Source organism: Empidonax traillii, unplaced genomic scaffold, assembly GCF_003031625.1.
Source record: "Empidonax traillii isolate 1590-97213 ecotype Southwest subspecies unplaced genomic scaffold, ASM303162v1 scaffold1827:size69398, whole genome shotgun sequence".
Lineage (NCBI taxonomy): Eukaryota > Metazoa > Chordata > Aves > Passeriformes > Tyrannidae > Empidonax > Empidonax traillii.
In genome coordinates this window covers 20,495-34,949 of record NW_020957020.1, presented here as the reverse complement: position 1 = coordinate 34,949, position 14,455 = coordinate 20,495, and the positions used below count along the sequence as shown (strand labels likewise).

Here is a 14,455-nt window from a genome sequence, read left to right as displayed (position 1 = left end):
CCGCACCGCATCCCCCCGTCCCCCGGTGCGACCCCCCATCCCCACCCCTCCGCTCCCGGGGCTCCGCAACCCCCGCCGCACCGGGCACCCCCGCACGCGCTGCAGCCCCCCCTCGCGCCGGTGCGGTGCCGACCCCCCTGTGCGTGTGCGTGTGCGTGTCCCCCCCCCATCCCACCCCCCGGCGATGCCCGCGCCCCGCATCCCCCCGCGGTGCGGCGCGGCCCCCCCCGCACCTGGTGCCGGTGCCGGTGCCGGTGCCGCCCCCGCCGCCGCTGACTCTGCACCGCTCCCGCCGCCGGAAGCGGAGGCCCCGATCGCGCCGATCTCGCGAGAGCGCCCGGTGCCCCCCCCGCCGCCCCGCACCGCTTCCCGCACAACCCCCCTCCCCCCGCACCGGGACCGGGGGCGCGCGCGGGGAGCGGCGAGGGGGAACGGGGGGGACGGAGGGGGTGCAATCGCGAGAGCCGCGAGGGGTTACCATGGCAACGGATGCAGCAGTGCGGGGGGGGAGGCTGTGGGGGGGGGGGTCCCGGTGTCGTTCCCCGCCCACTCCCCCTGTCGTGAGTCCCCCTACTTTGGGGGGACCCCCACCAGGGTTTCGGGATGGGGTAGAGGGAAGCGGGGGGGTCCCGGTGCTCCCCCCCGCCCTGAGCACCGGCAGGGCAGAACCCCTTTCGACACGAGCGTGCCCTGTGCTTCACGGGGGGGCGGGGACCCCAACACCTCACGGGGGTCCCAGGGATGCCCCGTCCCCCCGTACGTGAACCCCGGGCCAGGCTGAGCCCGCCCGCATGGTCCCGGTACCGGTACCGGCTGTAACGAGGCCGTCCCGGTGCTCACGGGCAGGGCAGGGACTGGCAGCGGGTGCGGGGGACCCCCGGGTCCCCCTCCACGTCCATATGTCCCCTTGTCTGTCCGTCCACTCCTGCTCGGTGCTCGGGTGCCTCCGTCCCAGCCCGGTACCGGTGGTCGCCCCGGGGGCACCGGCAGCACCGACCGCCCCGACGGCTGCGGGAACGGTTCCATCGACCTCCTGGGGCTGGGGGGGTTCCCGAGCATCGCCCATCGGGTTGCAGCAGAGGGGATGGGGGGGGAGCGGGGACTCGGGGCACCGGCCAGGGGGTTCGGGGGGTCCGGAGGTCCCAGAGAATCCCGGGTTGTAGCGGGGGAGGCGCGGGCCGTGTTTGGGCCCCGCCGCTGGTGGCACAACCCCGGGCAGGGCCCTCTCGGCCGCGCCCCGGGGCCTCCCCGCGGCCGCTGACCTCAGCCCCGGGAGCCCCGACGGGGCGGTGGCCGGAGGGCGCGGACACGGCCCGGCCCGGTCGGGAACCGGGGAGGGGGAGGCGGCAGAGCCCTCCTGGATCAGACCCCAGGGCGGCCCCGGGCCCCTCCCGGGCCGGGGGAGGGGGTGTGGGGGGTGCCCGGTGCGAACCCCCCGCCGCCTCCGCCGTCCCGGGCTTTGTCCGTCCCTGAATTGAACTGGTGATCGGCGGCCCCGGGCCGTGACGGGCGAGCGGGGCTAATCCGGCCCCGCATGACTGGTCCGGGGAAACCGCGGCGGGGGGATTACTCCCCCCGGCCCCCTACCCAACGGGGGGCTCAGCTCAGCCCCCCCGGCTCGCCCGGCTCCGCACCGGGAACTTCACACCCACTCGGGGGCAGAGGGGACAGAACCTTGTCCTGCGTGACCGTGTCCTGACCGTGGGCACCCCGGGTCGCACCCCCTGAGTCCGGGCACCCCCTACCCTTCATTCTTCCATCTCCCTCAGTCCCTCCGTCCCCCCGGTTCATCCCTCTCTCTGACACACGCGGTACCGGCCCAGACCGGGCGCCCCGGGGCAGCGGGAGCCGTGCGGGTGCCGCGCTCAAGAGGGTTGTGCACTCAGTGGGTATCCACGGGTGCGTTCGCGAGGGTGCGGGGTGCCTCCAGGACAGCCCGGGACAGCCTGGGACAGTCCAGTCCCGAGCGGCAAAGGACGCCGTGGTCCCGTCGCGCCGGGCACGGACAGGTGTGAGAGAGGAATCTGGGGGCTCCGGACCACCACAATCACCGGCGCGGCCCCGGTGGTCCTACATCCCGGGGGCTGCACATCGTGTCCCCTCAAAGCCCGTGGCCCCGGGACGGCTTTCCCGGGCTGTCCCGGGACTGTAGTCCCCGTGCACCCCAGGGTGTCCCGAGATTCTGCCTCTCCCGTGCACTCCGGGCTGTCCCGGGAGATCCCGGGCTAACCCCATTCCCCACTCCCTCCACCAACCCGGGCCGTCCCGGACTATTCCGGGACCGACTCCTCTCTGCACCGGGCGCTGTCGCGGGCCGTGCCGGGCTCCCCCCACCGGTGCCGGTAGAACGTGTGCGAGGGGCGGTGGGGAGGGCGGGGGGCGGCAGCCGGGGGCTCTGGGCACGGGGCCGGGGTGCAGCCACCCGCCGGGCTAATCCGGTCCGTGACGGACAGCCCCGGCGCCGCCGCTCCCGCCGCCCCGTAAGAGGTGCCGCGGCTCCGCCGCTCCCCATTGTTAGGGCGAGGACGCGGGGAGGCCCCGCGCGGCGGGACCGGCCCACGGGGACCCTCTGCGCCGCCCCTATAAGAGGGAAGGGGCTGGAAGATGCTCCCGGGTGCTGAGCGCTGCGCACCCGCCGCGCCGAGCCGAGTCCAGCCGGGCCGCCTCTCCGGGGAGCCGCCGGCACCGAGCACCGGCTCCAGCGAACGGACTGTCGAGAACCGGTACCGACACCGGGTACCGCGCCCGGACTGCCGAGCACCGGGCACAGAGCACCGTGTCTCCAGTGGCGGCACCGCGCGCGGAGCGCCCCACGCCGCGCTCCAGGGACCGGGCAGGGAGCGCCGGGCACCGCACCCCCGACGCCGCGCCCCGGCCACCGGCTGCACCCCGGTGCCGGTGCCGGTGCCGGCCCGCCCGCCCGGCGCTCCCCGCGTCCTCCCGCGGCCGTCCTGATCTCGGAGCCGCCCCGCGCGTCCGGAAACACGCGTGGATGTAGCGGCCGGGCCGGGGGCTCCGCGGCACCATAAATACCGGGACGGCCGCTCGCCCGCGCACTCTGCCGGGGCTCCCGGGGCCGGAGCCATGCGAGCGGCCGCGCTGGGGCTGGCGCTTCGGGCGCTCTGGGCTCTGGCCCTCTCCTCCCTCTCCAACACGCTGGCGGTGAACAACAGCGGCCGGTGGTGGTGAGTCCGGCAGCACCGGCACCGGGGCAGTGGGGTGGGAGAGCGGGGCTGCCACCGGCACAGCAGCAGCTGCCCCTGACCCAGGGATGGGGCACGTGGGGGGACACAGGGCTGCGATCCCCGGGGTGGGATCCCTGCAGGGGATACCCAGGGAGGAGGATGCTCCAGTGGTATCGAGGAGTCCCCCGGGGAGGCTGAAGTGAGGAGGGAGATGCCGGGGGCCCCCGCTGGTGGTCACCGTCCCCACCTGTGCCACAGGGGCATCATCAACGTGGCCTCGTCCACCAACCTGCTGACGGACTCCAAGAACGTGCAGCTGGTGCTGGACCCCAGCCTGCAGCTGCTGAGCCGCAAGCAGCGCAAGCTGATCCGGCAGAACCCCGGCATCCTGCACAGCGTCAGCTCCGGCCTCCAGACCGCCATCAAGGAGTGCAAGTGGCAGTTCCGCAACCGCCGCTGGAACTGTCCCACCTCGCAGGGCCCCAACATCTTCGGCAAAATCGTCAACCGGGGTGAGGCTGAGGGGCAGTGCGGGGGTCCCCGGGCCCCCTCCGTGCACCCCCGAGATGGGATGCTGGGCAAAGCGCCCCCAGTTTGCTGTGGGGCATCACCAGCCTGTCGTGGTGGAGGGCTGGGGGTGCTGCTGGGCGCCCCCTCCCCACCCTGGCAGCACCCTGAGGCCCCGCTCCCCCCCCAGGCTGCCGGGAGACGGCATTCATCTTTGCCATCACCAGCGCCGGCGTGACGCACTCGGTGGCCCGGTCGTGCTCCGAGGGCTCCATCGAGTCCTGCACCTGCGACTACCGGCGCCGCGGCCCTGGGGGGCCCGACTGGCACTGGGGGGGCTGCAGTGACAACATCGACTTTGGGCGCCTCTTCGGGAGGGAGTTTGTGGACTCCAGTGAGAAGGGCCGAGACCTGCGTTTCCTCATGAACCTGCACAACAACGAGGCTGGGCGCATGGTGAGGGCAGCAGGGGCATGGTGAGGGCAGCAGGGGCATGGTGAGGGCATGTCCTGGGGGCTGCAGGCAGCACTGGTGTGGGCACAGGGATGGGCACAGCCACCGAGCCCCCCAGCCTGTCCACACGTGCGGGTTGGGAACCATCACAGAAGAGTCTCCCACTTGGCTCTGGGAGGCTGGGCCTGGTGTGATGCTGCGGGGAAATGGGGTGCAGGAGCTCTGTGGTGCCTGGGGTGGGTGGGAGGGGGTTCCAGGCTGCTCACAGCACCCCAACCCCCCCTCCCCTTCCAGACGGTCTTCTCGGAGATGCGCCAGGAGTGCAAGTGCCACGGCATGTCGGGCTCCTGCACCGTCCGCACCTGCTGGATGCGGCTGCCCACCTTCCGCGCCGTGGGCGACGTCCTGAAGGATCGCTTCGACGGCGCCTCCCGCGTCATCTACGGCAACAAGGGCAGCAACCGGGCGTCGAGGGTGGAGCTGCACCACCTGGAGCCTGAGAACCCGGCCCACAAGCCGCCCTCGCCCCACGACCTCGTCTACTTCGAGAAGTCCCCCAACTTCTGCACCTACAGCGGGAAGACGGGCACGGCGGGCACGGCGGGCAGGTTCTGCAACAGCTCCTCGCCGGGGCTGGACGGGTGCGAGCTGCTGTGCTGCGGGCGCGGGTACCGCACGCGCACCCAGCGCGTCACCGAGCGCTGCAACTGCACCTTCCACTGGTGCTGCCACGTCAGCTGCCTCAACTGCACCAACACCCAGGTGCTGCACGAGTGTCTGTGACCCCCCCACCCCCTCCCGGGACCACCAGCCCCGGAGGGGGTCTGCGCCGCACACCCCCCATGACGGGTGCCCGGCTGGATTGGAGGCGCCCGTGGGTGGGGGTATGGATGTGCCCCCAGGGATCCCCATCCTGCCACGGGTGGGCTCGGTGCCACGCACCTTCCCGGCCACGCCCCCCCGGCTCCACGGGGTCCCCTCCTCGCTGTAAATAAAATATTTATTGTGGACGGTTTGATGCCGTCGCTCCCTCCCCGCTTCGCTGGCCCCAGGCCCTGTTTTTTATAATTAAAGATAATAATAATTAATAATAATTAATAATAATGATGCTTTGTTACAGGTGTCACTTGATAGCCTTTAGAGAAGAATAAAGGATATATTTTTATCAGTCCTGCCCTGATTCGTGTCTGGGGGGGCTGAGGAAAAGGAGAGGACAAGCTGGGGGGAGTCAACAATGTCCCCCACACTGTGGGGTCTGCTGCCCATGTCCTTCTGTCCATCCATCACCTCTCCATCCTCTCATCTTCCCATTCCGTGTCCATCAGCCCCTCCAGCCGCTGTCCGTCCTTCCTTCTCCTCCTGCCATCCCCTCTCCTCCATCCCCTCCCCGCAGACCCTCTTCTTTCTCCCGCTGTGCCCGTCTCCAGCCCAGCCATCCCGGCGGGTCCCTGCTCAGGGCTGGGGCGCCCATCACCATGGCACCTGGGCTGCGGCATCTCCGGCGCTGGAATTCGCCGGGCCGGCGGGGCTGGTGCCGCCGAGGCCGGGCGTTGGGAGCGGCCCCGGGAGGTACAAGACGGCAGACAGGGAATGAGCATCGTCCATCACCGCTCCCGGCCGGGGCTGACGGCTCCCCTCGGCTCCGGGGGAGGAGGGGGGCCGGGGAGGGCACTGGGGTTACCGGGGCGGGGGCCGGAGGGGTCGGGGATGGCCACTGGCCCCACACACAGCCCCACATCCACGTGTGGGGTCTGGCCACAGCCAGAGAGAGGCTGTACCAAAGGTGGGGCCCAGTTCTGTGGCTGGCAGGTGTCCTGCTGGCACGGCTATCCCCCTGGGATGGGCATCCCTTCGGGACAGGTTTCCCTCCGAGATGGACATCTCACTGGGACAGACCTCCCAGCAGAATGAGCATCCCCTTGGGACAGCCATCCCACTGGAACGGGCATCCTACCGGGACAGGCACCCCCTTGGGATGAGCGTCCCGCTGGAGTGTGCATCGCCCTGGGATGTGCTTCCCCCCGGGCTGAGCATCTCACAGGGGTGGGCACAGCCCCAGGATGGGCACCCCTAGGGAGGGCATCTTTCTGGGACAGGCATCCCACTGGGATGGGTTTCCCCCCAGGATGGGTATCCCCTGGGACGGGCACCCCTGGGGTTGGCACAGGGCCCACGTGTCCCCCTCCCCTCCACCCCCTGCCCTGTGATGTCACACCTTGGGGACCTCACAACCTGCGTGTCCGGGGGACCCCCGGCCCGGTTCCACCTGCTCCGAGGTCCCCGCAGCCCGGGCTGCCCTCCAGAGCCGGGAACCTCGCGGGGCCCCCGGGGCTCCACCGCATCAAAGGCTGCGGGGATGACGCTGCCACCACCCGAAATATCCCGCGGAGCCGATAGTGGAAAAGTTGATGTTTAGACGCAGAGGAGGGGGGGGGGAAAAACACCCCGGGGGCCCCCGCTGCCCGCGCCGAGGTCAAAACACAGCCCAGCGTGGGGAATAAAATACCGAAATGCGAGGAAAACGCCTGGAAAGGAACACAGCCCGAAATAACCCTCCGAGCATCTCCCGCCTGCCGGGTTATCTGCCTGCTAAATTCTGCTCCTGCTCCGGCATGAAAATAGCCTGTTTTCCTGCGGTAGGAGTCAGGAATATAGATAATGACATTCTTATAAGTCACCTCTGTTACTCAGCTTTTCCTGCGTGCCGGTGACCGCCGGGCACCTCGGGCAGCCACGACCCCCGGGTGGGCAGGAGCACCCCGGGCACAGGGCACAGACCTCCCCGGCTTGGACAAATATTCCTGGGTGCTGGAAATAGCTGCTGTGGGCCAGCACAGGGACAGGGACAGGGACAGGGCGGTCCCACCCCGCACCAGCCCGTCACATCTGGGAAACCGGGTGACAACTGGATGGTGGCCACAAGTTGGGCCTGATGAGGGCTGGGACACCCCCCAGCAGGGATGGGGTGCAGGGGGGCTCTGCCTGGGGGTGTGGGACACAAGGACAACACAATGCCCAGGGGTGCAGGACAGAGGGACAGGGATGCTCCCAGAAGTGCAGGACAAAGAGATGGTGTCATTCCCAGAAATGCAGGACAGGATGACACACAGAGATGCAGGACAGAGGGACGGAGACATGCCCAGGGGTGCAGGACAGAGGGATGGTGTCATTCCCAGAAGCTCAGGACAAAAGGTCAAGACAGTAGCCAGAAGTGCAGGACAGAGGGAAGGGACAGTGCCCAGAGCTGCAGGACAGACAGACAGAGCTGTGCCCTCCTGCACTGACTGTCTGGTGGCCCCATCCCTCCTGCAGGACCGTCCCCATCCCATCCCGTCCCCACGGCCAGCGGCACAGCCCCGTCCCGGCTCCCCTCGCCTCCGGTCGGCGCGGACCCACGGCCCGCCCGCTCCCGGCTTGTCCGGCCGCCCCCTCCCCTCCCATCCGCCGCATTCCTCCGGCGCGGGGCCAACGCGCCCAGCAACGGTGGCAGCGCTGGCCTCTAATCCCCGGGCATGCCAGCCCCGGGGGGACCGTCGCCGTCACCCACTCCCTGATAGGTGACCAATGCCCGAGACGAACAATTAGGGACAAAGCGGAGCCGCCGGGGGCTAACGCCGGCCTTCACGGGTGCCTTGTGCGGCATTCGGCGGGTTTAATGAATTGTCCATCAATCCTTTCAGCTCCGCTCGCCCGGGCTGGATTAATCTGAGAAGCCGCAGTGGGGAAGGAGCCGCTAAGCCTGTATTTATTACTCTGCCATTGTAACTAATTGAGGTAATTATCTGTGACTCCAACCCCGCGCAACAATGCCGCATTCACCGGACCCTTCCCACCGGCTCCTCGCGCGGCCTGGGAGAGCCGGCACCGCGGGCAGGACGCGGGGACACGGTGGGGATGCTGGCATGGGGACAGGCAGGGATGTGGCCCGGCTGGCACCACGGCTGACCAGGTGACACCGCCCTGTGGGGACGCGGACAGCGCCGAGGGCACCCGTGGGTCGTGGCACGGCCAGTGCCAGCTGCACGCGTGGGTCACGGCTCTGCGGGGACACCAACAGCACTGGCACGTACAGGGGCAGGGATCTCGGGACACCACTGTCACCAGTGCCACGTGAGGGTCACGGCTCTCAGACACCACCAGCATCCAGACACGCGTGGGTCACAGTTCCTCGGGAACACAGCCAGCACTGGCACACACATGACCACAGCTCTCTGGGGACACCGCCAGCACCGGTGACACACGCGGGTCACGACTGTCTGGGGATAGCAGTCCCCAGGTGACACCATCAGCCCTGGTGACACATGAGGGTCCCGGCTCTCTGGGGACACCAGTGTCACTGGTGACACACGGGGCTGTGGTGACTCTCAGACAGCACCGGTGGCACACGTGGTTCGCGTTCCCTGGGGACACCCGCGACGGTCCCGGGGCAGGACCCGGTGCCCCCCGGGGCTGCCGGTCACCGGCTGCGCGGCGACATCTGGCGGTCGCGGGCGACACCGCGACCCGGTCCGGAGCCACTGGTACCGAGGGGACCCCCCGGTGCCGCGCGTGGGCACCCCACGGGCCGAGCCCCCCGTGAGGACTCCGGGCTGCGGCGGGTCCGGGGGGCGGCGGGTGCCCGGGGGGGGCCGGAGGGGAGGTGCTGGCGCCGGCGCAGCCCGAATTAGAAGGTGATTTTCCCGGCGGGGAGCAGGTTTGGGCAGGAGCTGATCCCACGGGAGGGGCCGCGCCGCTGCCCCCGCGTCTGGGACACCCCGCGCCACTCCGGGCAGGGCGCCGAGCCGAGCCGTGCCGAGCTGTGCTGTGCCGAGCTGTGCCAGGCTGCAGCAGCCCGTGCCAGGCTGCAGCGAGCTGTGCTGGGCTGTTAAGGGCTTTGCCAAGCCGTGTGGGGCCGTGTCGTGCCAAGCTGAGCCGTGCCAGGCTCCATCAGGCTGTGCCAAGCTGTGCCAAGCAGAGTGGTGCTGTCTGTGCCCAGCAGGCTGGCCCGGGCTCTTCTGGACTCTTCAGGGTTGTACTGAGCTGTGCTGGGCTGTTGTGCCATGGGGAGCCATGCCAAGCTGTGCCAAGCTATGCCAGGCTATACCAAGATGTGCCGAGCCGTGCCAGGCCATACCAAGCCCTGCCGTGCCGTGATAGGTTATGGCAGATGGAGCTGTGCCATGACTCTGTGACAAGCCAAGTGGACCACACTGCACTGTGCCAGCCCTCCTGTGCCGTGCCAGGCCACGCTGAGCCGTGCCAGGTGCCACTGCAGCCCCACAGCTGTGCCATGCTGGGCTGAGGTCATCGGCACAGCTCGGGTCAGGCCCAGGTGTGGGACGTGCCAGGCCGGGGGGACACAGGGGGTGACGTGGCCATGGGGGTGCCCCCCCCGGTCGGCTGGATCCCCCCCGGCTGCCCCGCGCCGTGACCTCCGGGCCGGTGTCACCGCGGTAATGACAGGGTCGCGCAGGGGGGCGGGGGAGGAGCTGGTTTTAAATAACGTGCAAATTGGACACGATATTTGTGCGGTTTCCTGGGGCCGGGGGGATCCTCCCCCCCAGCAGTGTGACTAAGAGGTGGCGGCCGCTCGCGGGGGGGTGACAGTACCCCCCGGTGAGTCACTCGGGGTCCCCCCCCGACTGTGACGTGGGGTCGGTGGCCGAGGGCCAGGCCTGCTGCACTCACCTACTCATTACGGGGGACACGGGGGGGGGTTTGGCACGTCCCACTCGTGTTGTGACACGCTGAGGTGCCCAGCGGGATGCCCGGGGCCTCTGACTGACCCCAGAACCGTGACGGGGTTGTTTGGACATCTGGGGCCTCACGAGGGGGTCTCCAGAGACGCCGGTCCTTGCTGGGGTGGGCGGGGGGTGCAGGGCCCTGAGGAGGGTGATGGTCCCCCCTGACCACACACACACACACGGGCTGAGGCGGCACATGGGGATCCCGCAGCCTTTATTGGGGTCAGCTCGCGGGAGCTCCAGCCCTGAGCCCCGCCCCCAGGACCACACCCTGCCAAGCCCCACCTCCAATGGACACACCCAGCCAAACCCCACCCTCGAGGTGCCACACCCTACCAAGCCCCACCTCTTATGCTCGGGTAGGGCTGGCAGGGCCCGGGGGTGCCCCGGTGCTCTCCAGGCTGCTGCTGCTGCTGCTGTAGGCACGGGGGTCTCGGCAGAGCCGCCGCCGGGACCCCCCCATGCTCCCCTCGGCCTCCGAGTCGGAGTCGGGCGCGGTGTGGCGGCGGATGCGGGACACGGCCTCCCGCAGGGCCTGGGCGTACAGCACCGGCCGCCGTGGGGGGGGCCGCCCCCGGGCACCCCCGCAGCCCCCCGGGCTCCGCCACGGACTGCGGGGGCTGCCTGTGGGCTCCTGGGGGGGCGAGGGCTCTGCCGGGGGGGTGAGAGCCCTGGGGGGCGTAGGAGGGCTGCGGGGAGGGCTGCTGGGCCCCGGGGACCCCCCGGCATAGCGAACCTGCTGGCGCTGCGGGGGGGGCACGTACTGCGCCCGGACCACCACGCGGGTGGCATCGATGAGGACGTGCCCCCCCGACCCCCTCCGCCCCCTCCCGCGCCCCGGCACCCGCTCCCGGCCCGCCGCCGCCCGCGGCAGCGTCTGGCAGTGCCGGGGGGTGCCGGTCCCCCCTGGAGGGGCCTGGATCCCGCGGGGTCGCCGGTGCTTGGCCTCGGTGGCCGCCCGGGGCAGCGTGTGGCTCCAGCCCCCCGGCACAGCCCCTCGGGCCCGGGGTGCCGCTGGGGGGCTGCGGGGTCCCCGGGGGGGCCGGAGCTGCAGGGTGCGGTGGGGAGCGTCGTAGGCGGGGGGGGAGATGTAGGGGGGAGGTCCCCCCCGGCGGGCGTGGGCCGCCTGCACCCGCTGCATGTGCACCTCGTAGGTGGGGGGGCACAACCTGCCTGTTGGCACCGGGGGCCGGGGTGTGGGCGGTGGGTTCCCCCCCCAGGGTCCGCTGCCCCCCGTCCCCTTGGGCTGTCGCCGGGGACAGGGGGTGGGGGGCACCCGGGGCCGGGGGGCGAAGTCCTGCAGGCGTCGAGAGGGATTGGGGGGCGCGGGGGGCCAGGGGGGGGCCAGCTCGGCCACGAAGCGCTTCTCCAGGTACCTGCAAGACAGAGACGGGGGGTGAGGGGAGCGAGGGTGGGGGGCGCGGGCCGGACCCCCCACCCCTCCGTCCCCACTCACGCGTACTCCCCGGCGATGCGGCGGTAGGTCCAGGGGGGCTCCGGCCGGCACCCCGCGGCCATGCCGGCGGCCGAGCTGCAACACGCCACCGTGTCGATCTCCACCAGCACCAGCTTGGTCCGCTCGCAGATCCGCAGGCGCCCCGCGCCCCGCTCCGGACCCCCCAGCATGGCCCAGGCCGGGAGGGGGGTCCCCGCACGGAGGGGCTCAGCAGAGCCTCAGCAGAGCCCCGTGCCCGCCCGCACACACCCACGGCCGCACGTGCGCCCCCGGGGACCCCCGTGGCCCACCCGGTGCCACCGCGGGGCACGGAGCCCCCCGGGGGGCCGGCAGCCCAGCACACCGCGGGGACCCCACCGGCCGTCCCGGGGGTGTCTTGTCGCCGTGTATGTGTGTGTGTGCGTGTCCCCCCCCCTCGGGATCCCTTCCCCCCCTGCGACAAGCAGGCGATGGCGGGTTTGGCACCGAGCGCTGCAGCCCACGCGGGCTCCGAGCGGAGCTTAGCAACCCTCCGGCGGCGGCATGGCAACCGGCACGGCCCCCCCCGGGCCCCCCCCAGAGCCCCCGGTACCTGCCCGGCGCTCACCTCGCTCCGCAGCCTCTGCCAAACCCCGGGACTGGCCAGGATGGGGTCCCCAGCCCGGCCTCTCCCCCCCGGCCAGGAATGTGCCACGCTCAGCACGGCCGGGCCTCGCGCCTCCCCCGTGGGCACCGGCAGCAAACCTCGGCCTCCCGCCTGCCCGAGACCACCCCCAGCCCCCCACGGGGACCCCGACACGCAGCCCGTCGCTCTGGCCTCCCCCAGCCCCTGCCCGACACCCCCCACTCACCGCGGTGCCCACCGGAGGGTCCCCATGTCCCGCCAGCTCCCTGTCCCCGTCCCATCCCCAATCCCGGCCTTTTAGAAAAGCCACAGGCGGAACAAACAGGGATTTAGGGTCTGGGTGAGCTCAGCAGATTCCCCCTGGTTCACAGGGGGGCCACACCCCCTCCCTGGGTACCCCCTCCCTCACCAGTGCCCCCCGTGCCCCTCACCGAGCCGGGGTGGTGCCAGGTCTGTGTTTATTTGTGGGTTCTCTCCACGCACAAAGCGGTGGCGGGTGCGGCCAAGGGACCCGGGAGGGTCCCAGGGGGAACCCCTGGAGTTGTGGTGGGGGTCCCTGGGCCGGGTAGAGCTGAGTGGGTTTCACCAAACCCGGTGAAACCTTGGGGGGGGGTGGGGGGCAGGGTGATGGGGACGAGGGTCCGCACTGGGAACAGCCCTGGCATAGAGGTCGGTGACCCCAGGGGGGTCGGGGGCTGCCCCCACCACTTCACACGGCCTTGGGGTGCAGGGGGGGCCACGGGCTCCCCCCACCCAGGGGAGGGCAGTGGGGGCTGCCCCAGGGCCGGGGGTTATTGCTGGATGCTGCTGGTGAGTGGGGTCCCGCCCCGGGTGTCTCCGCCAGCCTGGGGGGGCACAGTGTGGCAAGAGAGCAGAGTGGGGGGCTCAAGGGGGGGGGAATTAACCCCACCCCCCCACCGCCTCAGGGGCCCTGTGGGAGGACCAGGGCTTGCAGGATGTCTGAGAGGGAGACGATCCCTTTGACCACGTCGCTCTCATCCACCACCACCAGCCGGTGAACCTGGGGAGGGGGGACACAGGGAGGGGCTGAGGGGGAGTGGGGACCCCCCCAGGCCCCAGCCCGGCACCCCAGGCACGGTTACCTCGGCCTCCACCAGGCGGTTGATGATGGTTTCCAGCGTCTCGTGCTTGTAACACTTGAGGACGCCCTCGAAGTAGTGGGAGCGGTGCTGCAGCGCCCGCGTCACCGTCACGTCCAGGTTGTTGTAGGTCTTCTCAGCTGCCAGGTTCTGGGGCAGGGACAGGCGTTGGGGACACAGCTGGGACCTCGGGGACCGCCACCCCTGCTCAGCATTCCAATCCCCCCCGCCCCCCGCCTTGTCCCTCCCAGTACTCACAATGACATCGAATTTGGAGTAGATGTCCACCACCCGCCCTGGGGAAGGAGGGGAGTGGCTCAGTGGCGCTGCCGGGCCCTCCAGAGGGGACACAGCCCCCCCCGGAGGTGACCCGGGGACAGCCAGGGGCGGGACAGCCCGTCCTTACCCGAGTCATCCACCACGGGCAGCGCAGAGACGCGCTGCTGCACGAAGATGCCCAGGGCCACGTAGATGGGGGTGCCCGTGCCCACCACGGCGATGTTGCTGTAGGTGCCGATCTGCAGCTCCCCCAACGTCCGCGCCATGAACTCGGGCTTGGGCACCTCTGCGATCTGCGGGGGCAGCGAGGGGGGCACAGGGCTGAGGGGGTGCAAGCACAGAGCAGGGGATGCGGGACCCCCCGGGCAGGGGTGGTGCAGAGGGTCTGTGTGGTGTCCTGGGGGTCCCCCAGCACCCACAGCGTGTGGGGAGGCACCGGAGTTGTGCCCACCCTGTGCCTAGAGATGGCACAGGGACCTGGCACAGCCCGGGCTGGGGGTCCCAGGGTGGCCCCCACCGTCACTGTGGGACGGGACTTACAAAGAGCTTGAGGAACTTGAGGATGCGTTTGTGGGTGAGGATGTAGAGGGTGTTCCCCGAGTCGGGGTCGATGACGGGCAGACGGTGGATCTTGTTGCGGATCAGGGAGGACACAGCGTCAAAGAGGCTGCAGGAGGAGCAGGGGGGATTTGGGGAGTGCCCAGGGGGAGGAGGCCCCTCAAGCTGTGCCCCCGCTCCCTGCCCCCCAGGGGGGTACCTGGCATTGGGGGAGATGCAGACCAGGGGCTTGAAGGAGTCCTGCAGATAAACCTCTGCGGGGAGAGGGGGGGCTGAGGGGGGCTGATGGGGGCGGGGGGCGGCGCCGGGGGGCTCCGGGTGCACCAAGGAGGGCGGGGGGAGGTGGCCAGCAGAGACCCCCCCTCACCTCTCCACGTCTCTATTTTGTGCTCCTCCAGCTCGTAGATCTGCACCTGGGGGATGGGAAGAGGACAAACCAGGATCACTCACAGCCACGGGTGGGAGTGGGCAGAGCCAGACCCCCCCCACCCCACACTCCCACAGACCCCCGGCGCTCACCATGGGCGACTTGTAGTAGCGGTGCAGGATGTTGATGAAGTCGGTGATGGTCAGCATTCCTGGGGGGCAGG

General features: G+C 70.5%; 4 protein-coding genes across 7 annotated transcripts in view; 1 reads left to right on the top strand and 3 right to left on the bottom strand.

Moving 5' to 3' along the window:
- ARF3 (ADP ribosylation factor 3) overlaps positions 1-551 on the bottom strand; it is a 2,862-nt gene extending 2,311 nt beyond the window's left edge. The window contains exon 1 of one of the 4 annotated variants that reach the window (XM_027908750.1): positions 479-551. The gene's annotated coding sequence lies outside the window, so the exon portion shown is untranslated. Of the gene's footprint in view, positions 1-233; positions 365-478 lie in introns of those variants that run through there. The other 3 variants (XM_027908749.1, XM_027908748.1, XM_027908751.1) reach the window with 3 other exon arrangements.
- A 2,533-nt stretch (positions 552-3,084) lies between these two features.
- WNT1 (Wnt family member 1) lies at positions 3,085-4,948 on the top strand. The gene is made up of 4 exons (XM_027908746.1): positions 3,085-3,185; positions 3,444-3,697; positions 3,883-4,148; positions 4,440-4,948. Exons 1-4 carry the CDS (start codon positions 3,085-3,087, stop codon positions 4,926-4,928), a joined length of 1,110 nt encoding a protein of 369 aa, XP_027764547.1. The 3' UTR covers positions 4,929-4,948.
- Positions 4,949-10,217: 5,269 nt separating this feature from the next.
- On the bottom strand, positions 10,218-11,696 carry DDN (dendrin). The gene is made up of 2 exons (XM_027908743.1): positions 11,325-11,696; positions 10,218-11,244 (listed from the first exon to the last, which is right to left on the bottom strand). Exons 1-2 carry the CDS (start codon positions 11,492-11,494, stop codon positions 10,218-10,220), a joined length of 1,197 nt encoding a protein of 398 aa, XP_027764544.1. The 5' UTR covers positions 11,495-11,696.
- Positions 11,697-12,364: 668 nt separating this feature from the next.
- PRKAG1 (protein kinase AMP-activated non-catalytic subunit gamma 1) overlaps positions 12,365-14,455 on the bottom strand; it is a 15,007-nt gene continuing 12,916 nt past the window's right edge. Inside the window, exons 4-11 of the mRNA XM_027908742.1 lie at positions 14,385-14,445; positions 14,233-14,278; positions 14,065-14,119; positions 13,848-13,974; positions 13,435-13,600; positions 13,287-13,324; positions 13,032-13,178; positions 12,365-12,949 (exon numbers count right to left, since the gene is read on the bottom strand). Of these exons, the coding sequence (XP_027764543.1) occupies positions 12,851-12,949; positions 13,032-13,178; positions 13,287-13,324; positions 13,435-13,600; positions 13,848-13,974; positions 14,065-14,119; positions 14,233-14,278; positions 14,385-14,441 (735 nt within the window). The 5' untranslated portion in view covers positions 14,442-14,445 and the 3' untranslated portion in view covers positions 12,365-12,850. The remainder of the gene's footprint in view (positions 12,950-13,031; positions 13,179-13,286; positions 13,325-13,434; positions 13,601-13,847; positions 13,975-14,064; positions 14,120-14,232; positions 14,279-14,384; positions 14,446-14,455) is intronic.

Coding starts and splice junctions, on each gene's coding strand:
- WNT1 (XM_027908746.1), top strand. CDS start 3,085: ATGCGAGCGGCCGCGCTGGGGCTGGCGCTTCGGGCGCTCTGGGCTCTG. Junction 3,698..3,882: donor CGGCAAAATCGTCAACCGGG/GTGAGGCTGAGG, acceptor CTCCCCCCCCAG/GCTGCCGGGAGACGGCATTC. Junction 4,149..4,439: donor ACAACGAGGCTGGGCGCATG/GTGAGGGCAGCA, acceptor CTCCCCTTCCAG/ACGGTCTTCTCGGAGATGCG.
- DDN (XM_027908743.1), bottom strand. CDS start 11,494: ATGCTGGGGGGTCCGGAGCGGGGCGCGGGGCGCCTGCGGATCTGCGAG. Junction 11,245..11,324: donor CGCATCGCCGGGGAGTACGC/GTGAGTGGGGAC, acceptor TCTGTCTTGCAG/GTACCTGGAGAAGCGCTTCG.